Below are 19,891 nucleotides of genomic sequence, written 5' to 3'. Positions count from 1 at the left end.
AAACCATAGGGATTGTTTAAGCTAAATTTTGAGAAGATTTTTTTTTAGTTGGGGGTGATCCTAAAGATTAATTTCAAGTCAGTTCAGTGTCCAAGGCAAGAATTGAGACTAATCAAGATTGATTTTAGTTGGAATCATAGAATTTTAGAGTCAGAAGGGATCTCAAAGGTTATCTTGTGCCACTCCTACTTGAAGCATGAATTTTCTCTAAAGGATTGCTAAAAGGTACACACTCATACCTTTTGAAGTAACCCATACCTTTCTAGGACATATTTATTGATTTATTTTTTTTAAAAAGTTCTTCTTCTCACACCTCTCATACTGGTCAATATGACCAGAAAGGATAATGATCATTGTTGGAAGGGTTGTGGGAAATCTGGGACACTATTACATTGTTGGTGGAGCTGTGAATTCATCCAACCTTTCTGGAGAGCAATTTGGAATTATGGCCAAAGGGCAACAAAAATGTGCATACCCTTTGATCCAGCAATACCACTACTGGGTCTATACTCTGAAGAGATGATGAAAAAGGGTAAAAAACATCACTTTACAAAAATATTCATAGCAGCCCTGTTTGTGGTGGCAAAGAATTGGAAATCAAATAAATGTCCTTCAATTGGGGAATGGCTTAGCAAACTGTGGTATATGTATGTCATGGAACACTATTGCTCTATTAGAAACCAGGAGGGATGGGATTTCAGGGAAACCTGTGGAGGGATTTGCATGAACTGATGCTGAGTGAGATGAGTAGAACCAGAAAAACACTGGACACCCTAACAGCAACATAGGAGTGAAGGACCTTGAAGGACTTGCTCATTCCATCAGTGCAACAATCAGGAACAATTTTGGGCTTTCTGCAATGGAGAATACTATCCAGATAAAGAACCATCTAGGGGCAGCTAGGTGGTGCAGTGGATAGAGCACCAGCCCTGGAGTCAAGAGTACCTGAGTTCAAATCCAGCCTCAGACACTTAATAATTACCTAGCTGTGTGGTCTTGGGCAGGCCACTTAACCCCACTGACTTGAAAAAAAAATCTAAAAATAAAAAAATAAAAAACTGTGGAGTTTGAACAAAGTCCAAGGACTATTTCCTTTAATTTAGAAAAAAACTGATATCTTATTGTCTGATCTTGCTATCTCTTATACTTTATGTTTCTTCCTTAAGGATATACTTTCTCTTTCATCACACTCAATTTGGATCAATGTATATAACATGGAAACACTGTAAAGACTGACAAATTACCTTCAGTGGGGGGTGGGGGAGGGAAGTAAGATTAGGGGGAAAATTGTAAAACTCAAAATAAATAAAATCTTTAAGTTAGCAAAAAAATAATAAAACTGTGTAGGAAAAAAGTTCTTCCTGATATTGATATTTTAAAGTTCTTCCTGGTATTTTTGAAATTTGCTTTTCTGTTTCTTCAACCCCATTGGTCTTTTTTGTACTCTTAGGCCAAGCAAAATAAATCTAATCCTTCTTGCCCATGGCAACCTTTCAAATATATGAAAAGAGCAATCATGTCTTTCTCCAGGTTATCTGAAAAATAAAAGAGTCTGACAAACACCAATTTTTGCTTTTCACAAATCCAAAATGTAGGAAAGCTTCAGTTAAAATAGTTCTAAATTCCACTAAGAAAGCAAATATCTGAAGATACTCTGCTCTTACCAGGTCCGTCCAAGGTAGGTAAAATCAAGTTCAAAATGGCTCAACACATCTCCTCCTATGGTGTGGGAAAAATAATTAAATAAATATTTTTTAACAAGTAGGAACAAGACCCTAGCTCTACTTAAAAACATTTGTTAGATGAAATCTAAATATAGGACTTGGGGTGGCTAGGTGGTACGATGGATAGAGCATTGGCCCTGGAGTCAGGATTACCTTTGTTCAAATCTGGCCTCAGACACTTAATAATTACCTAGCTGTGTGGCCTTGAGCAAGCCACTTAACTCAAAAAAAACCAGAGGACCTTAAGGATCAGTACTGACATTCAGCTACCTAACACTGGCAAAGACATTTAACCTCTCCAACACTAGTATTATTTACTGTTAAAGATTCAAGGCAAAACAAAACAAACATCCATTTTTTTTATTTTAAAAATAAAAAATTAAATTTTTAAAAATTAAATACAGAAATTTAAAAATTTAAAACTAATAAATGTATATTGAATGGAAAAAGAAGGAAAAAAAAGGAATCAGGACAACTTTATAAATCTTGGTAAGTCACTGATGATTCCCTCAAAGTAGATAATACCTAAGAAGGAAACTCCCCCTAACAATTTAGATCTGCAACTGTTTTGAAATTAATAAATTTATAAAGTTACCTGGGGCCATAGAAGTCTAGTAATTGTCTTACCAGGGATCACAGCACCCTTAAGTGCCAGGGGCAGAATTTGAAGGCATGTCTTTCAGTCACTAAAACTAACACTAAAACTATATAAATGTGTTCTATTACAAAAGAATTCATCAGAATGACTTCTTTTTTTTTTTTTAGGTTAGAATGATTCCTTTACAGAGAATTTCCAAAATGTATGTATTTATATATCATCATCATCAGCTATTTGATGGAACAATTGATAAGATAAGAAAATGATTAATATTGTTGTTATTATTATTATTTACTACAACAACTGCTTGCACTACTATAGTATTTTAAGAGTTTACAAGGCACGTCCCCCACACAAAGCTTGTTAAATAAACAAGATAAATATTCTTGTTTTATAGATGAGTTAAACTGTAGTTCAGAAAGGTGAGATTAGTTGTTCTTCAGTTGATTTTTTCAGTGAAATCTAAACCTTTGTGACACCATTTGGGGTTTTCTTGGCAGAAATATGGGAATGGCTTACCATTTCCTTCTCCAGCTCACTTTATAGATGAGAAAACCTAAGCAAACAAGTTGACATGACTTATACCCAGGGTCACACAGCGAGTAAGTGTGTCTGAGGCCAGATTTGAACTCAAGGAAAATGAATCTTCTTGAAACAAATTCTAACACTTTGCCTATTACACTACCTAGCTGACATGAGAAGATTAGGAAAATATAAATAGAACGTTACCAAAATCACCAATGGGATGAGCATCGTTGTAAGAGCCATGAAAATCAATCTGAAAAATAAAACTATGAGTTATAAATAATCCATAACAAGAAATCTACACTCAGTTCAGACAAAAGAACAATGGAGAGATGAAAATACAAACTGAAGTAAGTAAACAGAAAGGCCTATGATATGCTAATATAATTTTATACAATATTAATCTTTCTTATTTTTCAAATTTGAAAATTTTTAAATTTTGATTTCCAAATTCTCTCCTTTCCTCTGTCTCCTCCCCCCCACCATGAGAAAATAAACAATGTATAGGTTATACATATACAGTTATACAAATCACATCTCTATATTAATTATGTTGTGAAAGAAAAAACAAACCAAAACAAGAAAAATGAAGAAAGTAAAAAAAAAAAAAATTTTTTTTTAAAGTACAGTTTGATATGCATTCAGATTCCATCAGTTCTTTCTCTGGAGGTAGATAGCATTTTTTATCATGTCCTTCAGAATTGTCTTGGATCATTGTATTGCTGAGAATAGCTAATTGTTCACAGAGTTCTTCATTGTACAATACTAATATTACTGTGTACAATGTTCTGGTTCTGCTCACTTCACTTTGTTTCAGATCATATTAGTTTTTCCAGGTTTTTCTGAAACCACCTCCTTCATCATTTCTAATAGCTCAATAGTATTCCATCACAATAATGAATCACAATTGTTCATTCATTCTCCAGTTAATGGGCAACCCTTCAATTTCCAGTTGTTAGTCACTACAAAAAGAGCTGCTATAAATATTTTCATATAAATAAATTATTTCCCCCACTTTTAAAAGTTTCTTTGAGAAATTTTGTAGTATGGATGTATGAGAAAATTAAAGCAAAGATGCAATCACCTGATGTTTCTAAGTCTTAGTTTGTCCATCTATACAATGAAGGCATTTCAATTAGATGGTTTCTAAAGTCCCTTCTAGTCCTAAATCTAGAGTCCATAACCAAGTTTAAATGTCAAAGAATAAATCTGGAAACAATACTTACCTAGAGGAGACTTTCAGAACTAGCTCATTAGGTTAGGTTATGATTCTTATTTTCAAGTGAGCTCATTTTTTTTAATGGATTGAAAATAGCAGGCTATTATTTCTTTTGTTAAAACATAAAACTGAAGGTGGAGAAGGAGAGGGAAAGGGGCATAAATGTCCTGAGTATGAATCTCTTCTCAAATAATATTTGTTATGAGAAGTAAGCAATTCCATTCATTTTAAAAATTCTATTCATATATGTTATCATAGTGTATTTTGGTTATTAGGCCCTTTCAGTTGAAGGACTCCATACTGCAAAGGTCTTAAATATTTAATCAGTCAAATCAATAATCATTAAGCCTTAAATAATTAAGCAAATTATTATTTGCCAACTATTTGTTACTATTTGTTAACACACAGTAAGTACTGAGAATACAAAAAGAAGCAAAAGATAGACACAGTTCCTGACATCGAGAAGTTTACAGTCCAATGCGGGGAGACAACAGCCAAACGAATAATTAAATTATTAAATTATTAAAATAATTAATAGAGGGTGTGACCTTAGGCAAGTCGCTTAACCCATTCTCCACAAAACTAAGAATATGAATAAGAAAAAGAATTGAAAAAGGGAAAGCACTGGAATTAAGAAAGGTTGGAGCAGGCTTCTTAAAGGAGGTGGGCTTTTAGTTAGAGCTTAAAGGGAGCCATGAAGGTTAATAGAGTGGAAGACAGCAATGCAGGTATGTGAACCTGCTTAGGACTAGAAGGGATTTTACCATCTAACTGAAACATCCTCATTGTATAGATGGACAAATTAAGACTTAGAAACACATAAGCCAGAGCCAAGCTAAAAAAAGCAGTATCTCATTCATGGAAATCTAAGGAGGCCATTGTCACTGGGTTGAAGGGTATATGACACAGAGTAAGATATAAGAAAGACTGGAAAGGTAGGAGGGGGGTTTGAGTTCTGAAGGGTTGCCAAACAGCATTTTGTGTTGGTGCTGGATACAATAGGAAGCCACTGGGATTTATTGAATAGGGGCTGGGGGGAGGGGGGCAGGGTGACATAGATGGACCAGGAAAATTACTTCAGTGCCTAAATGGAGAATGGATTAGAGTGAGAAGAGACTTGAGGCAGGAAGACCCACCAGAAGGCTATTGCAATTGGGAATTGCATGGAATGAAAACTTTTTTCTACTAGTGAAGACCCTTCCAACCCTTCTTATCTTCTATGACTCCTGACTATGTCTTTCTATAATTTATCCCTTAAGGCTTCACCTAATCTGAGGAAGGAGACTGCAGAGATTTGCCAAATTGAACTTATCTAGGGTCACACAACCAGAATATATCAGGTGAGATTTGAACCCTGTCTTCCTGAATCAAAGACCAGTTCTCAAGAAATTATGCCTCGTGCTTTTTTATGTATACACATGTGAGTTTGTGCACATGAACACACACCCATACACACCTGTAACATATCACATAAATCTACAGTTGTACATAATGCTGTGTAAGTAGCAAGAATTACAGTCAGTTACTTAGAGCTGATGAACTTATAGTTTCCTCTCCAGGTTTTGAGACAAGACCCAGTGAAAATAGCTAAAGTGTTAAGTTATTTATTTGGTTTGATTTATAATCAAACACATAACAATATCAGGGTTAGCAACTATTAAAATATATACTCACTTCTCCCATTGTCTGCAGGAATCCTTGTTCAATGCCCAGGCTATGCCAGCTGACATCTGAGACCATGTGGGATATAACACCAAAGAGGAAAGCCACCAATTTCTCAGTATCCTGCCCAATAATAAAATAAATGCATGTGGTAGCAAAGATTAAATTTAACCATTCAAAAACATTTCATTAACTGTACAAAGTACTTTACAGGATTCTGGGAGCCACAAAGACAAATAATAGCTGGTATCTCTATATTCTAAAGTATTTTAAGGTTTGAAAAGCACTTTATATGGTATCACATTAGATTTAAAATAAGACAGTAACTTTATCCTCAAGGAACTTAAAATCTAGTGAGAAGTTTTATATTGTTAACTTGTTTCATTTATATTTTCAGGACCTAATCCAAAAACTTGTAACAGACTCTTTTGTTCCTAAACTATTCAAAACCATTTGAGAGTTTGTTTAATAAAATGTATTCACTACTTCAGATCTGACACTAGAATAAATAATACTGAGATAAAATTACTAATTGATTTATCATATAAATTTATTATTATTTGAAAATCATTCTTACCTTCTCCCAAGGGAGAGGATAATTTTGTCGTATGTAATGGATGCTTGCATTGAGAAATGGTGTCCAGTGGGTATCTTCAGATACTTGATGGAATTTTCCTGCCAACATAAAATGGGATTAGTTCTTCAGTGTGTGTGTGTGTGTGTGTGTGTGTGTGTGTGTGTGTATACATACATATATATATATATATATATATGTATATATATATATAAAATATCCCAAAATACCCTGTATATCTTTTTCTACCCTAATAACAGACATCTATATTTATTCTGAATGTCTCAGAATTCAGGAATTATCAAACCCCTGGGCTCTTTTTACTGCTTTTAGAAGAAGCAAAAAAATGAGACAATTAAGAAGCATTTCCATCACATGGTTACATTTTTCCATTAAGTTTTCATGCATAAAGGGATATACTACAGTTACCTGGCTAATTTATTAAATAGGAATAGCTCATTGATTCCCTCAAAATTTTTCTAAGATGAGGAGTTACTCTACCTCCAAAGACAGACCATGGCCTCTTGATTAGATAAACATGACATTGCACGTGGTTTCCTTTCACTCACCTCCTTTGCAGATGCCAGCATAAAAAGCATCAGGAAACACACTCCCAGCCTGATAAGCATCTTGGTGTTCTAATAGCAGCTAGAGAAGCAGGAAAATGTCAGAATCAGAGAGCAAAGATCAACTGCCAGTCAGATATATGTACAATCAACTTCTAACTGCCTGAAAGTTATCAAGGACTATATATATATAAAGTAAATTTAAACAAAATTCAAAAACCTCACTGGAGTCAATGACTGTGTATCCAAACAGGTGTTATCAGAGTTATTAAAAAGTGGCAAAATTCACTGATTCTTTTCTCTGTTTCATTTTCTCTGTCTGTCCTTTAGTAAAGGCACTCAAATACTATATTGGTTAAGGCACTCGAATACTATATTGGTTAAAAGATAGAGATCAATAAGGAAAATAAGGATAGAAAGAGTTCATATATGTGGCAATAGATAAATAAGACTGCTATACTTAAAAACATTTGACTTTAATGTGATAAAGGGTAAAAACAATCTGTACCTTTGTGAGGCAAAAAAGTTCTATTCCAAAAAATGAAAGGTAAAATTTAGGCCTGTTCATTTTACTTCTTGAAGAAATAAGTTAAAATTAAAGTCTAAGTACTATTGATTATAATAGGTTTCAATAGTCAGGGTCATCTTATTTACATGCCCTGAAAATTATTTCATATAATCAGTTGCATGTATTTCTGAACTGACTTGATAATAAATAAAAGCTCAGAATTCAAAACAGCATCAGAATTCATCTAGTTCAACCTATACCTGAATAAAAATTCTTTTGAGAAAGTCTCTGACAGGTGGATATCCAGTTTTTAGATGGCCCAAATTGTTAGCAATTAATTATTAATTATTTTTGTTAGTAACTGTTGGCAACTAACAATTATTAATAAATTTTCCTTACACCAGGAGAAATTTGCTTTGTGTTCTGACCTGGCTCCTTCAACTAATCTTCATATGACATGGTGCTATGGCTCTTGGTTCCCCTAATTACTCTCCTCTGGATATTCTTTGGAGAATATTCATTTATCAAAATACTTCTTAAAATTCTGATCATGATATTCTACAGAGGTTCTAGTCAATTTTTGTAGGAATAATCACAATTATAGAAAGATCTTCCCTGTTCATGAGAATTTAAACTTGCATTGACCTGTCCATGAGAATTTAACTTGTGTTGATCTCATGCACCAGATATGTAGGTATAGAGACAGATAGGTGGTGCAGTAGATAGAGCACTCACCCTGGAGTCAGAGGATCTGAGTTCAAATTCAGCCTCAGATGCTTAATATTTATTTAGTTATGTGACCTTGGGTAAGTCACTTGACCCTATTGCCTTGAAAAAATCCAAAAAAAGAAAAAAAGAAAATATAGATTTTTCAACCTATTCAAAAGGATAGTATAGGGAAAAAATCTAAATGTTTTTACTAAAAACCTAGAAAAGGTATATCTACAGAATTCCCCTGGATCCATAGGTTTTTGTTATACTGTCAGAAAAGGAAATAAGGTAATCTGGCAAGATATCCATTTTTGAAGAAGTCTTCCATATGATCACAGCTTTCTTTTCTAAGTACTCACTGACTCTTACTTAAATAATACATTTTTGGCCAGAAATTAAAATCAAACTTATTTGATTATAATTTGCAGATTCCATTTTCTTTTTTTTAAAAAAATATGGAACAATTTTCAGTTCAATAATGCCTTTCTTCAAATCTGTAACACCTTTCCCATTATTCATAATTTTCCAAAACTAACCCAACAATTATAACTCATCAATTATATTCACCAACTATCAGTATTCAACAGTACAATTTTTATCTAGATGTGGTGACTTGAACTGACCAGGAAATAAAGTAAAAAAGAGAAAATTTTCTGACAAAAGGGATTCACATTCTTATCTGAGTAAATACATCCTTATTCTAATTATGATACAATTTTACTCAAACTTATTTGAGAATAAATAATTATGTAGGTTTTCCTTAAGTTAAAAATTTTCCCACATCATGACTGATTCAAGTATTAGTTTCATTTTCCATGGCCTTGTGGAAAATGCCTAAGTTTTTTGAAGACGCCACTTCAGATGTGGCCTTAACTTTCATTTCATTTTTTTTTTTTATTTTTAGGTTTTTGCAAGGCAAATGGGGTTAAGTGGCTGGCCCAAGGCCACACAGCTAGGTAATTATTAAGTGTCTGAGGCCGGATTTGAACTCAGGTACTCCTGACTCCAGAGCCGTTGCTCTATCCACTGCACCACCTAGCCTCCCCCATTTCATTTTGATTTTGTTGAACTACTACATCATTTGTTGCTACTTGTTACTACAGAATGTTCATTGGATATATTACATTGGGGATAAGCCATTTCCTGGGACATTAAACCAGAAATATTCACATTTGTTATAGTTAAATGCTGTAAAATGAATAAGAAATAAATCAAAAGAAAAGGAATTATACCTCTTTATAGTTAATAGCGCCATCTTGTTGGCTGAAAAATTCAAGAGCTCTGTGTGCTAAAACAAAATATTAAAAATCAGTTAAGTTGATCAATTACAGCGGATATTTTGAGAAATTTAAAAAGTTAAAAAATAATTCAGCTAAAAATAGCAGAGAAGCAGGAACCTGAGGTTAAAACTTTTATACCAAGTTTCTCTGATAAAAGTCTCATTTCTAAGATATATAGCAAACATAATCAAATTTACAAGAATAAGACCCATTCCTCAATTGATAAACAATCCAGATATATAAATAAGTAGTTTTCAAAGGAAGAAATTCAAACTATCAATAGCCATATGAAAAGACATTCTTAATAACTAATAATTAGAGATATGAGAACTAAAACAACTGAGGTACTACCTCACACACATACACACACACACACACACACACACACACAGATTGGCAAAATTGATTCTGAAAAATGAAAATAACAAAAGGCTGAAGGAGCTAGGGGAAAAACAGGTACATTAATGCAGTGTGGGTGGAGTTATGACCTTGTCAAGCCATTCTGGAAAGCAATTTGTAACTATCCCCAAAAGCTAATAAACTGTGCATATTTTTTGATCCAGGTGGGTCTATACTTTTAAATAGATCAAAGAAACAAAAAGAGAATATGCCATATCTATAAAAATATTTTAGATATTTTTTGTGGTGGCAAAGGATCAGGAACTGAGGGAGTGCCCATCAAGTGAGGAATGGCTGAACAAATTATAGTCTATGAATGCGGTAGAATATATTATTATAGGAAATGGGATGGGATGGTTTCAAAGAAACCTAAGGAGGCTTGTATGGACTGATGCAATGTGAAGTGAGAAGAACTAGGTGAAAAATTTACACATGAATAATACTGTGAATACAATCAACTCTGAAAAGCCTAAGAACTTAGATCATCCAAATGACAAACCACAATTCATGATGAAACATAAGGCCATCCACCTCTAGAAGGAGGTGACAGAACCAGAGTGTAGGCTGAGGCATTATATAAATTTTTGGATATGGCTAATAAATGATGATGTTATTCTTAAACATATATATATATATATATGCATATATATATACATATATGAACACATTTTGGTTTTCTTGCTTTCTCAATGGAGTAAGAGGTAGATGGGAGGGAGAAAATTTAGAACTGAAATAAAATAGAATTGCATTTTAAAATAATGTACAGTAAAAGACAGGAAGATGAAATGAGGATGAGGAATAAGGAGCAGGAGAGGGATTAACATGATTGGGAACACTAATGCATGGTTGGTGAAATTGTGAATTGATCCAACCATCCTGGAGAGCAATTTGGAACCATGCACTCTGTTGCACTCTTTGACTCAGCAATGCTACCACTAGGTTCTCAAAGAAATTTTTAAAAGTGAGGGAAATTATTTATTTACAAAAAATATTGGGGCGGCTACGTGGTGTAGTGAATAGAGCACTGGCCCTGGAGTCAGGAGTACCTGAGTTCAAATCTGACCTCAGACACTTAATATACCTAGCTGTGTGGCCTTGGGCAAGCCACTTAACCCCATTGCCTTGCAAAAAACCTAAAAAAATATATTTATTGCAGCTATTTTTGTAGTGGCTAAGAATTGGAAGTTGAAGGGATGTCCATCAACTGGAGAATGACTGAACAATTGTAATATTTTATTGTGATGGAATACCATTGTGCTATTAGAAATGATTAAGGGGGGGGTGGTTTCTATTCCTTAAGGGTTCAATATCTAGATCCACTTTATAGTAATGAATGGAATATTCCCAATAAAACCATTTCAGGGTTAATATTTCTAGTGAAATCCTCTCAGGTTTCAGAAATATTAAAGAAAGTATTCTTAAACTATTTCTAGGGGTGGCTAGGTGGTGCAGTGGATAAAGCACTGGCTCTGGAGTCAGGAGTACTTGGGTTCAAATCTGGTCTCAGACATTTAATAATTACCTAACTGTTTGGTCTTGGGCAAGCCACTTAACCCCACTTTCCTTGCAAAAACCTAAAAAAAAAAAAAAACCAGAAAAAAACGCAAAACATTTCTAGAAGAAAGGCCTTTGTATTCCAAACAGGTGGCTCACTCTCCTAAATTTTGATAAGTTACTTTTAATGTCTAGGAGGATAGTAGACTTTTCCCATGAGAAAATCTTATATTCCAGAGAAGCTTCCAAGTCTCTTGCTTGATGATAAGGCCATTTTTACTGACCAGAAGGATAGCAGACTTTTCTTGGAAGACCTTGCATACTCAGACATTATTTCATTTAGATAGACATAGAAGGTCACTAAAGTCTTTTTGATGTTCTCACCATCTGGATGGTGAGATAATATTTTATGAAGACCTTTCATTCTTTTCTATGTTGTTGGGGAAGATTTTCACAAGTAGAATGTAACTCTGAAAAGGATAGGGAGGAGGAAGGGATCATGTTAATACCATATAATCTTGCTTGACTATCATTTCCAGGCAACTCTTTAATCTTCACTACTTTTGTGAGACTTGGAGAAAAGTAAATAGACATTTTTTTTCTTTTTGATCAGAGGAGACTCTCAATAATTTCTAAGTGGATTTTTATCCCACACAGTAATAAGCTTTTATGTTATATTTACATTGTTGTTTCATTTAAGATCTTTGTATCATTAGAAATTAGCATGACTATAAAACATTTATCTTCATATGAGAAAATTGAGACTAGAGACATAAAGACCACAGAGTTAGAAAGCAAGCAGAGACAAAAGTCAGATCCATATCTCCTGTTGCCAAATCCTATTTTCTGTATTACTATACACTTCCCTCTCCATTTTTTCTCCTTTCACATGTGAAAACTAGGCCAGTAATTTAAAAATTAACTTGGAAATTCCCTGTCTGGTAAATGTAACATCTAAAGTTTTACTTAACCACCTGGTTCACTTTTACCACAAATATGAAGGTTCAACAAGCCCGGGGTGAATTGATCCACTATTCAGTTAAGCAAGCACTTGTCCCCCAAAATAATTAGTAAGTATGAGGGAGAGCTAAAAGAATAACTTGTTACAGTCAAGTAGAACTTTGGTCTTCTCCTAGAAACTAATGACTGGTAATAGTTCTAAATGGCTTTACCAATATAGCAAAAAACTAGAAACTAATGGTACAGCCACCAACTGGAAAAAGAAAAAAATAACTAAATCATAGTACACAAATGTATACTATGTAAGAAACAATGAAGGGAAGGTTTCAGAGAAACCTGGAAAGAACTGATGTATGAACTGATAACAGAATGAATTAAACAGGACAAGAAGGATAACATGCTATAACAAAATTGAAAAGAAAAATTTCATTGAAAAACTTAAGACTCTGATTAGTACAATGATCCATCATCATTCTAAAGGAATGAAGCAGAAGACTATTCACCTCCCAAAAGAGGGTTAATAGACCAAATAAGGATCATTTGTGGACAGAGCTAAAATGTTTTGCTTGACTATCCTATATTTAATAAAAAGTACTTTTTCCTTTTCCCAGTGTGTGGTTAGAGATAGTGGGGAAAGACTAGAGAGAGGGAGAAAAAAATTCTTGGGTTTTTTAATTAGCTAAAAGAAAAAAAATTTAATGACTCACCATCACCAATTTTATCCTTACTTTGCTAAGTTCATTGACTTTCCATTAATATTTTAAAGCCCAGTTACTTACCTATTTCTATATGGGTTGAAATACCACAGGATGTACTTCTCTGAGACAAATGTAACAGGATAATCAGCACAAGGGACCAGCTTCTGAAAGCAGACATTTGTGTGAGGACAGTCTCTATTCCAGATCCTGAGAGTTTAGTGTAGCTGCAGCACCGATTTTGAAACCCAAGCACAGACTACTCACTGACTTTCTCCAACAAATCCGTTATACAGAAGCTAAGCTACATTTCTAAATAATATCAGTCCCTAGTTATGTTACAAGAAGGTCAGCTTGCACAGGACAGCAAATAAAGTCCACCTAATGCAAACAAGAAAACAAAAAAAGCACCAAAAAACCTCTGGAAACTTTTTGGGAGGAAGGGGGAACATTTCCATATTTTGGTCTGTTTGTTCCCTCACTTCCATTTTTTTTATCTTGAATTTCTTACTGAAAATAATGCAAGACTTGGGAACAAATTTTGGACTGTCTGCAAAGGAGAGTGCCATCTGTATCCAGATAAAGAGCTGTGGAGTTTGAACACAATTCAAGGACTATTCCCTTTAATTTAGGGGGAAAAAAACAGATATCTTATTGTTTGATCTTATCTCATACTTTTTTGTTTCTTCCTTAAGAATATGATTTCTCTCTCATCACACTCAGTTTGGATCAATGTACAACATGGAAACAAAGTAAAGACTGACAGATTTCTTTCCATGGGGGGAGGGAAGTAAGATTGGGGGGGGATTGTAAAACTCAAATAGTATCTTTAATAAAAAATAAATAAATTTTAAAAAAATACAAGACTCCCCCTATTTTCTGCTTAGTTAAATAAGCAACTGTGCTCCCTCCTCTACATTTGTATATAACTATAAATTGTACATTGTTTGTTTGCTGCTGTTGTTTGCTATGTGGCCCTGATCTACAAGTCCTGATTCCCTCTTCCTCTCAATTTAATTCAATGAATATTTTTAAATATATAGAGCACATACAAAAAAATGAATATAGTTTATATAGACAAGGTAGAAAGGCAACATAGTACATAATATAGTATGGATTAGCCTAGGAGTTAGGAAAACCTGAATTAAAGTTTCTGAAATATGGTGGCTGTATCATCATAGAGCAATCAGTCAGTCAATTATTCAACAAGCATCTATTAGGCACTGTTCTAAATGCTGGAATTACAAAGAAAAGTAAATAAAAAAATTCCCTGTCCTCAAGAAGCTCATAGTCTCATGCTAAGACAACATGCAAACAACTATAAACAAGATAAGTTCTGGATAAACAGGAGATAATTAACAGAGGAAAGGCACTACCATCAAGGTGGGAGGATCATGGTGTTTGAAAGGTATTTTGTGGAAAGTGGGATTTTACCTGGAACTCCAAGGAAGTCAAGGAAGGCAGGAGGTAGTGATGAGGATGAAGACAATTCCAGGAAGAGAGGAAACAAAATCTAGTCTAGAGATAGAAATGTCTCTTTCAAGGAACTGCAAGGGGGTAGTGTCATTGGACTGTTGAGTATATGGGAAGAAGTAAGGTGTAAGAAGGCTCATTTCTTATTATGTTCTTATTATGAAGGACTTTGGATGCCAAATAGAGAAATCTTAAATTTGATCCCAAAGGTAGAAGGGAAGCACTGGAATTTATTGGCATGGGAAGGGAGAGGAAGGTGACAGGATCAGACATGTACTTTAAATGATCATTTTGACAGCTGAGTATAAGATGGAATGGCCTGGGGAGATGCCTGAAATAGGGAAACCAATCAGGAGACTCTTAAAACACCTCAACCATCACCACCTAATTATTTTTTGCATCTTCCTCAACCCTCCCAACCCAACCAAATACCATCTAGGTCCTCCCACTGTGCCTCCACAGGAATATCTGTTCCATAGGCAATGAATTTCCCTTCATCCTATTTTTTCCTTTCCTACTACTATTTACTAAGATTTGTGAAATCTAGCTCCCCTCAGGTGACAAGCATTCCTAGCCACCTTTTTCAGTACTGGCTACACCTTCATTTAATCCTTCTTAGCTCACTGGTAGATGCACGGGAGCTGGAATACTCCTTGTTTCCCAAAGTCACTTTTAATTGTCCTTCTACCTCCATCCCTTAGAAACCCCTCTCCTTTTGAGGTTCATGCTATTCATAATCATCCAAGTAAACTCATTTAATTAAATTAAACAAAACTAAATTAAATTCATAACCATCCAATTAAAATCTTGGTGGTTGTTGTCTATAGACCTCTTAAGAATATTTCTCTTCTTTCCTCAATGAGTCCACTCCATGACTAAAATTTCTTCTCTCTCTCCCTGCTAAAATTTTTTCCTCATTCTGGGGAACTTGAACAAATTCTTAAATACCCTAACCACTAAATTCCTTAACCTATTCACTTCCCTTGAGCTATTCCTCTACTCCACCTTAGTCTCACACAAAGATGGTCATAACTTGATCTTTCCATCACCCACAAATGTAACCCCCTCCACATTCAAGAATTCTGAAATCCCCTTATCCCACCATACACTATTGGCTTTTCACCTTTCTCTTTGCCTTCCCTTACAAAAACCCTATTCCTTATGCCCAAATGGCAACAAAAATGTGCAGACCCTTTGATCCAGCAATACCACTACTGGGTCTATACCCTGAAGAGATTATGAAAAAAGGGTAAAAACATCACTTGTACAAAAATATTCAAACAGCCCTGTTTGTAATGGCAAAGAATTGGAAATTAAGTGAATGTTCTTCAATTGGGGAATGGCTTAGCAAACTGTGGTATATGTATGTCATGGAATGCTATTGTTCTATGAGAAACCAGGAGAGATGGGAATTCAGGGAAGCCTGGAGGGATTTGCATGAACTGATGCTGAGCGAGATCAGCAGAACCAGAAGAACATTGCACACCCTAATAGCAACATGGGAGTGATGATCAACCTTAATGGATTTGCTGATTCCATTAGTGCAACAATCAGGCACAATTTTAAGGTATCTGTGATGTACAATACCATCAGTATCCAGAGAAAAAATTATAGAATTTGAACAAAGACTTAATCTTTAATTTTTAAAAAAAAACCGTTATCTTATTATGTAGTTTTGCTATCTCTTATACTTTATTTTTCTTCCTTAAGGATATGATTTCTCTCTCATCACATTCAACTTAGATCAATGCATACCATGGAAATAAAGTAAAGACTAAGAGACTACCTTTTGGGGAAAATTGTAAAATTCAAAATAAAATCTTTCTTTTATTTAAAAAAAAACCTATTCTTTGTCCACATTGTGATTTCTAATCCCTTAATTCCTCAGTTCTTTCCCAGGCATTGGCCACTCTCTCCTCTTGATTCTTTAGTGACCCAGTTTAATTTTCTCATTCCCCTTTCTTGAATCCTTAGCCATGGACAATTATGTCCTGCCAAACCTCTGCCTTGGCTCTCAGCCACTATTTTCTGTCTTCATTCCTACACATGTGTTGCTAAACGAAAGTGGAGAAAATCACAAAACCATTCTCAATGGATCCACTGCAGATTTATGTAACATCTGGGTTAGGTAATCCTTCTACAGCTGCCTTATCAACTCACTATCACATTCTCCATAGCAGCTCTTACAAATGATTTCATCTCTTTTCAAACCACCCATGGCTCCCATCTTACCTTCTCAGCTAAAACCTTTTCTCGTATTTTGCAGAAAGCATTTAATATGAACTCCTTCTTCTCCCCTCTTATACCTCTCCTATCACTTGGGTACTTTCTGTCATTATTACCTCTTTTACCCCTTTCTCACATGATGAGGTTCTACTTGCTCAATTGATCCCATTCTATTCTGAATCTTGAAAACAATCTGGTCCTAAGGATCAGTGGATTAGATTAGGTATACACTATTCAGTAGGAAATGACCACAATAATCTAGTGTTTGATAAACCTAAAGATTCAAGCTTTTATAAGAACTTATCAGTTGGAGGCAGCTAGGTGGCACAGTGGATAGAGTGGTCCTGGATTCAGAAGGATCTGAATTCAAATACAGACTCAGACACTTAATAATTACCTAGCTATGTGATTTTGGACAAGTCACTTAAACCCATTACCTTGACAAAAAAAAGAACTTATCAGTTGACCAACATTGCCAGGAAAACAGAAAAAAAAACAATTTGGAAGAAATTACACAAAGACCAAGATCTCACATGGTATACTAAGATAAGGTTAAAAAGGATATATGATTTAGACATAATGGGTGAAATAAGTAAATTAGGAGAGCATGGACAATTTTTCCTGTCAGATCTAAAAGTTTATGCCTATATTTGGGAACAATTTAATGAAGTAAACAAAAAAAAATTTAAAGGAAAAGGCTGTCCACAATAGTTGCCTCTACTTTTTTCTTCTCTTTCTTTCTTCCTAACACCTTACAATCCAGTTTCAGACATTATCATTTCACCAAAATGGCTTTCTCCAAAGTTACAAAATATCTATGATTGCAAAATCCAATGGTCTTTTATCAATCATCATTGTCCTTGACCTCTTTGTAGCCTTTAATATTGTTGATGACCCTCTCTTTCTTGATATTTTTTTCCTTTTTAGGTTTGCTTTTGATCTACCTGAGGACTCCTCAGCTCCTTTGTTAAGATCCTTATCCAGATCATACCTTTTAACTATAAGTGTCCCTTAGGGTTTTGTCCTGGGTCCCCTCTTCTCTTTCTATACTGCTTCACTTTATGGTTTTGTAAGCTCCCATTTAATTATCAACTCTACCTATCTCTACCCAAACTTTCAGGTGACCTTGAATCTCACATCTTCAACTGCCTTTCAGATATTTCAAAATGAATGTCCACTAGACATCTTAAAGTAAATATATCCAAAACAGAACTCATTATCTCTCTCCTAAAGGCCAAAACCTTCCCCTCTTACTTCCTCTATTTCTGTAGCAGGCAATATCACCTTTCAGTTACTCAGGTTCTCAATGTGGGTGTCATCTTCATTATCTCTCATTTCCTGCCACCAACCCAATCCTAGCCAAGGCTTTAGATTTCACCTTTGCAGCATCTCTCAAATATACTTCTTCTCTCCTCTAATGAGACCACAATTCTGGTGAAGGCCCTCAATAGCTCATGCCAATACTTACACTACAGTTTACTGGTGAATCTGCCTGTGCCAAGTCTCTCCCCACTTCAATCCATTTTCCACTCAGTCACTGAAATGCTTTTCCTAGGCCAAAGGTCTGCTCATGTCATCCCTCCCATTCAATAAACTCCAATAGTGCCCTATCAATTTCAGGATCAAATATAAAATCCTCTATTTGTCATTCAAAGACTTTCATAACTTTCCCCCTCCTACCTTTCCAATCTTCTTAAGTATTCTTCAGTCCAGTGACATATGCCCCTTGGCTGTTCCATGAATAAAGTACTCCATCTTTTGGCTCCAGATATTTCTCTAGTTGTCTCCCATGCCTGTAATATTCTCCTCTCCTCAGCTCCACCAATTGATTTCCCTGGCTTCCTTTAAATACAACTAAAATTCCATTTACAGTAAACCTTTCTTAACAACCCTCTAAATTCTAGAGCCTTCCCTCTCTGCTAGTTATCTCCTATTCTGTATATATAGTTTGTATTTATTTGTTTGTATGTTGTTTCTTCCCTTAGATTGTGGGCTCCTTAAGGACAAGGTCTGTCTTTTGACTGTCATATCTATCTCCAGCACTTAGCATAGTGTCTACCACATAGTAGGCTCTTATTAAATATTTATTGATTGAATAATTCAGAAATGAAGTGATAAGAATCTGGACTAGAGTATTAGCAGTATCAGAGGTGAGAGAGGATGAGGAATCAAGGATGACACTAGATTGAGAGTCTGGGTGACTGGGAGACTGATGTTCTGAACAATAATAAGAAAATGAGAAAGAGGAGGGGGCATAAGAATAAAAGATAATGAGTTCTACTTGAAGCATAGTGAATTTTAGATATCTTGTAATTTGAAATCTCTAATAGATGGTTGAAGATGTAATTCTACAGGTTAGAAGTTAGAACTGGATAAGGAGATGTGTAAATCATCAGGATAGGATGACAATTGAATCCACGTAAGCTAATAAGATCACCAAACAAACTAAAAGAGGGGGAAAAAGAAGAGATCCCATGACAAAGCACTAGGGGATACCCATAGTTAGCAGGAAATTGAGAAGTATCAGACAGGGAAGAAGAGAACAAAAAGAAAGTTATCGTCACAAAACCCTAGATAGAAGAGTACTAAGGAAGAATGACGATCTAAGATCACTAAGACATCAAAAAGGATGAGGGTAAAGAAAAATTTGACAACTATGAGATCAATGTTAACTTTGAAGAAAGTAGTTGAAATTTAATGATAAGATCAAAAGTCAGATTTTAGCATTAAGAAGACAACAAGAGAAAAGGAAGCAGTGGCAACAATTGTTTATAATTGGGAAAAAACAAGACTTGTGCTATGGCACCTCTAAGAATTTTTAAGAATAGTCCCAAACAATCATAATGTTGCTTTATTCTTTTTTCTTTTTTATAAGGAAGGGTTCAATTTCAGGGTAAGGATGGGAGGAAGAATTTTCCAAAATGACATTGGCATAAAACAAAAAAGAATGATTGCTTTTTTAAAAGGATAATCTCTGTTCTAAAGATAATTACACTCTAGTAAAATAAAAGATTTATGTAAGTAATCATAATACAAGCTCTAATATGATTTAGTGCATAGGGGAAGTAAGAAAAATTTAAGAAATTTAAGGAAGGGAAGATAAATTCTAATTGAGTAGGGATCAGGGAGGAAAATTTCATAAAATCTAATATTTTAATTGTTAGATTTTAACTTGACAGTCACTTCCCAAACTACCCCCTGGCCCCCAAACACAGTACCTTCCCATTAAAAAGCTATAGAGCACTAATCCAGCAGAGTGATTGAGAATGGTGGTACA

The 19,891-nt window shown here is 34.7% G+C and overlaps 1 protein-coding gene across 3 annotated transcripts in view; it reads right to left on the bottom strand.

The window, feature by feature from the left end:
* The window catches only part of GPLD1 (glycosylphosphatidylinositol specific phospholipase D1), a 62,196-nt gene that overhangs the window by 35,501 nt on the left and 6,804 nt on the right, over nucleotides 1-19,891 (bottom strand). The window contains exons 2-8 of one of the 3 annotated variants that reach the window (XM_074205916.1): nucleotides 13,000-13,082; nucleotides 9,320-9,375; nucleotides 6,872-6,950; nucleotides 6,306-6,403; nucleotides 5,741-5,851; nucleotides 3,052-3,100; nucleotides 1,665-1,719 (exon numbers count right to left, since the gene is read on the bottom strand). In XM_074205916.1, coding sequence (XP_074062017.1) covers nucleotides 1,665-1,719; nucleotides 3,052-3,100; nucleotides 5,741-5,851; nucleotides 6,306-6,403; nucleotides 6,872-6,950; nucleotides 9,320-9,375; nucleotides 13,000-13,082 — 531 coding nt within the window. Of the gene's footprint in view, nucleotides 1-1,664; nucleotides 1,720-3,051; nucleotides 3,101-5,740; nucleotides 5,852-6,305; nucleotides 6,404-6,871; nucleotides 6,951-9,319; nucleotides 9,376-12,999; nucleotides 13,755-19,891 lie in introns of those variants that run through there. The other 2 variants (XM_074205919.1, XM_074205918.1) reach the window with 2 other exon arrangements.

Source organism: Macrotis lagotis, chromosome X (assembly GCF_037893015.1).
Source record: "Macrotis lagotis isolate mMagLag1 chromosome X, bilby.v1.9.chrom.fasta, whole genome shotgun sequence".
NCBI classification, from domain to species: domain Eukaryota; kingdom Metazoa; phylum Chordata; class Mammalia; order Peramelemorphia; family Peramelidae; genus Macrotis; species Macrotis lagotis.
Note: the sequence above shows the minus strand (reverse complement) of the source record. Positions and strands in the feature narration are given on the sequence as shown.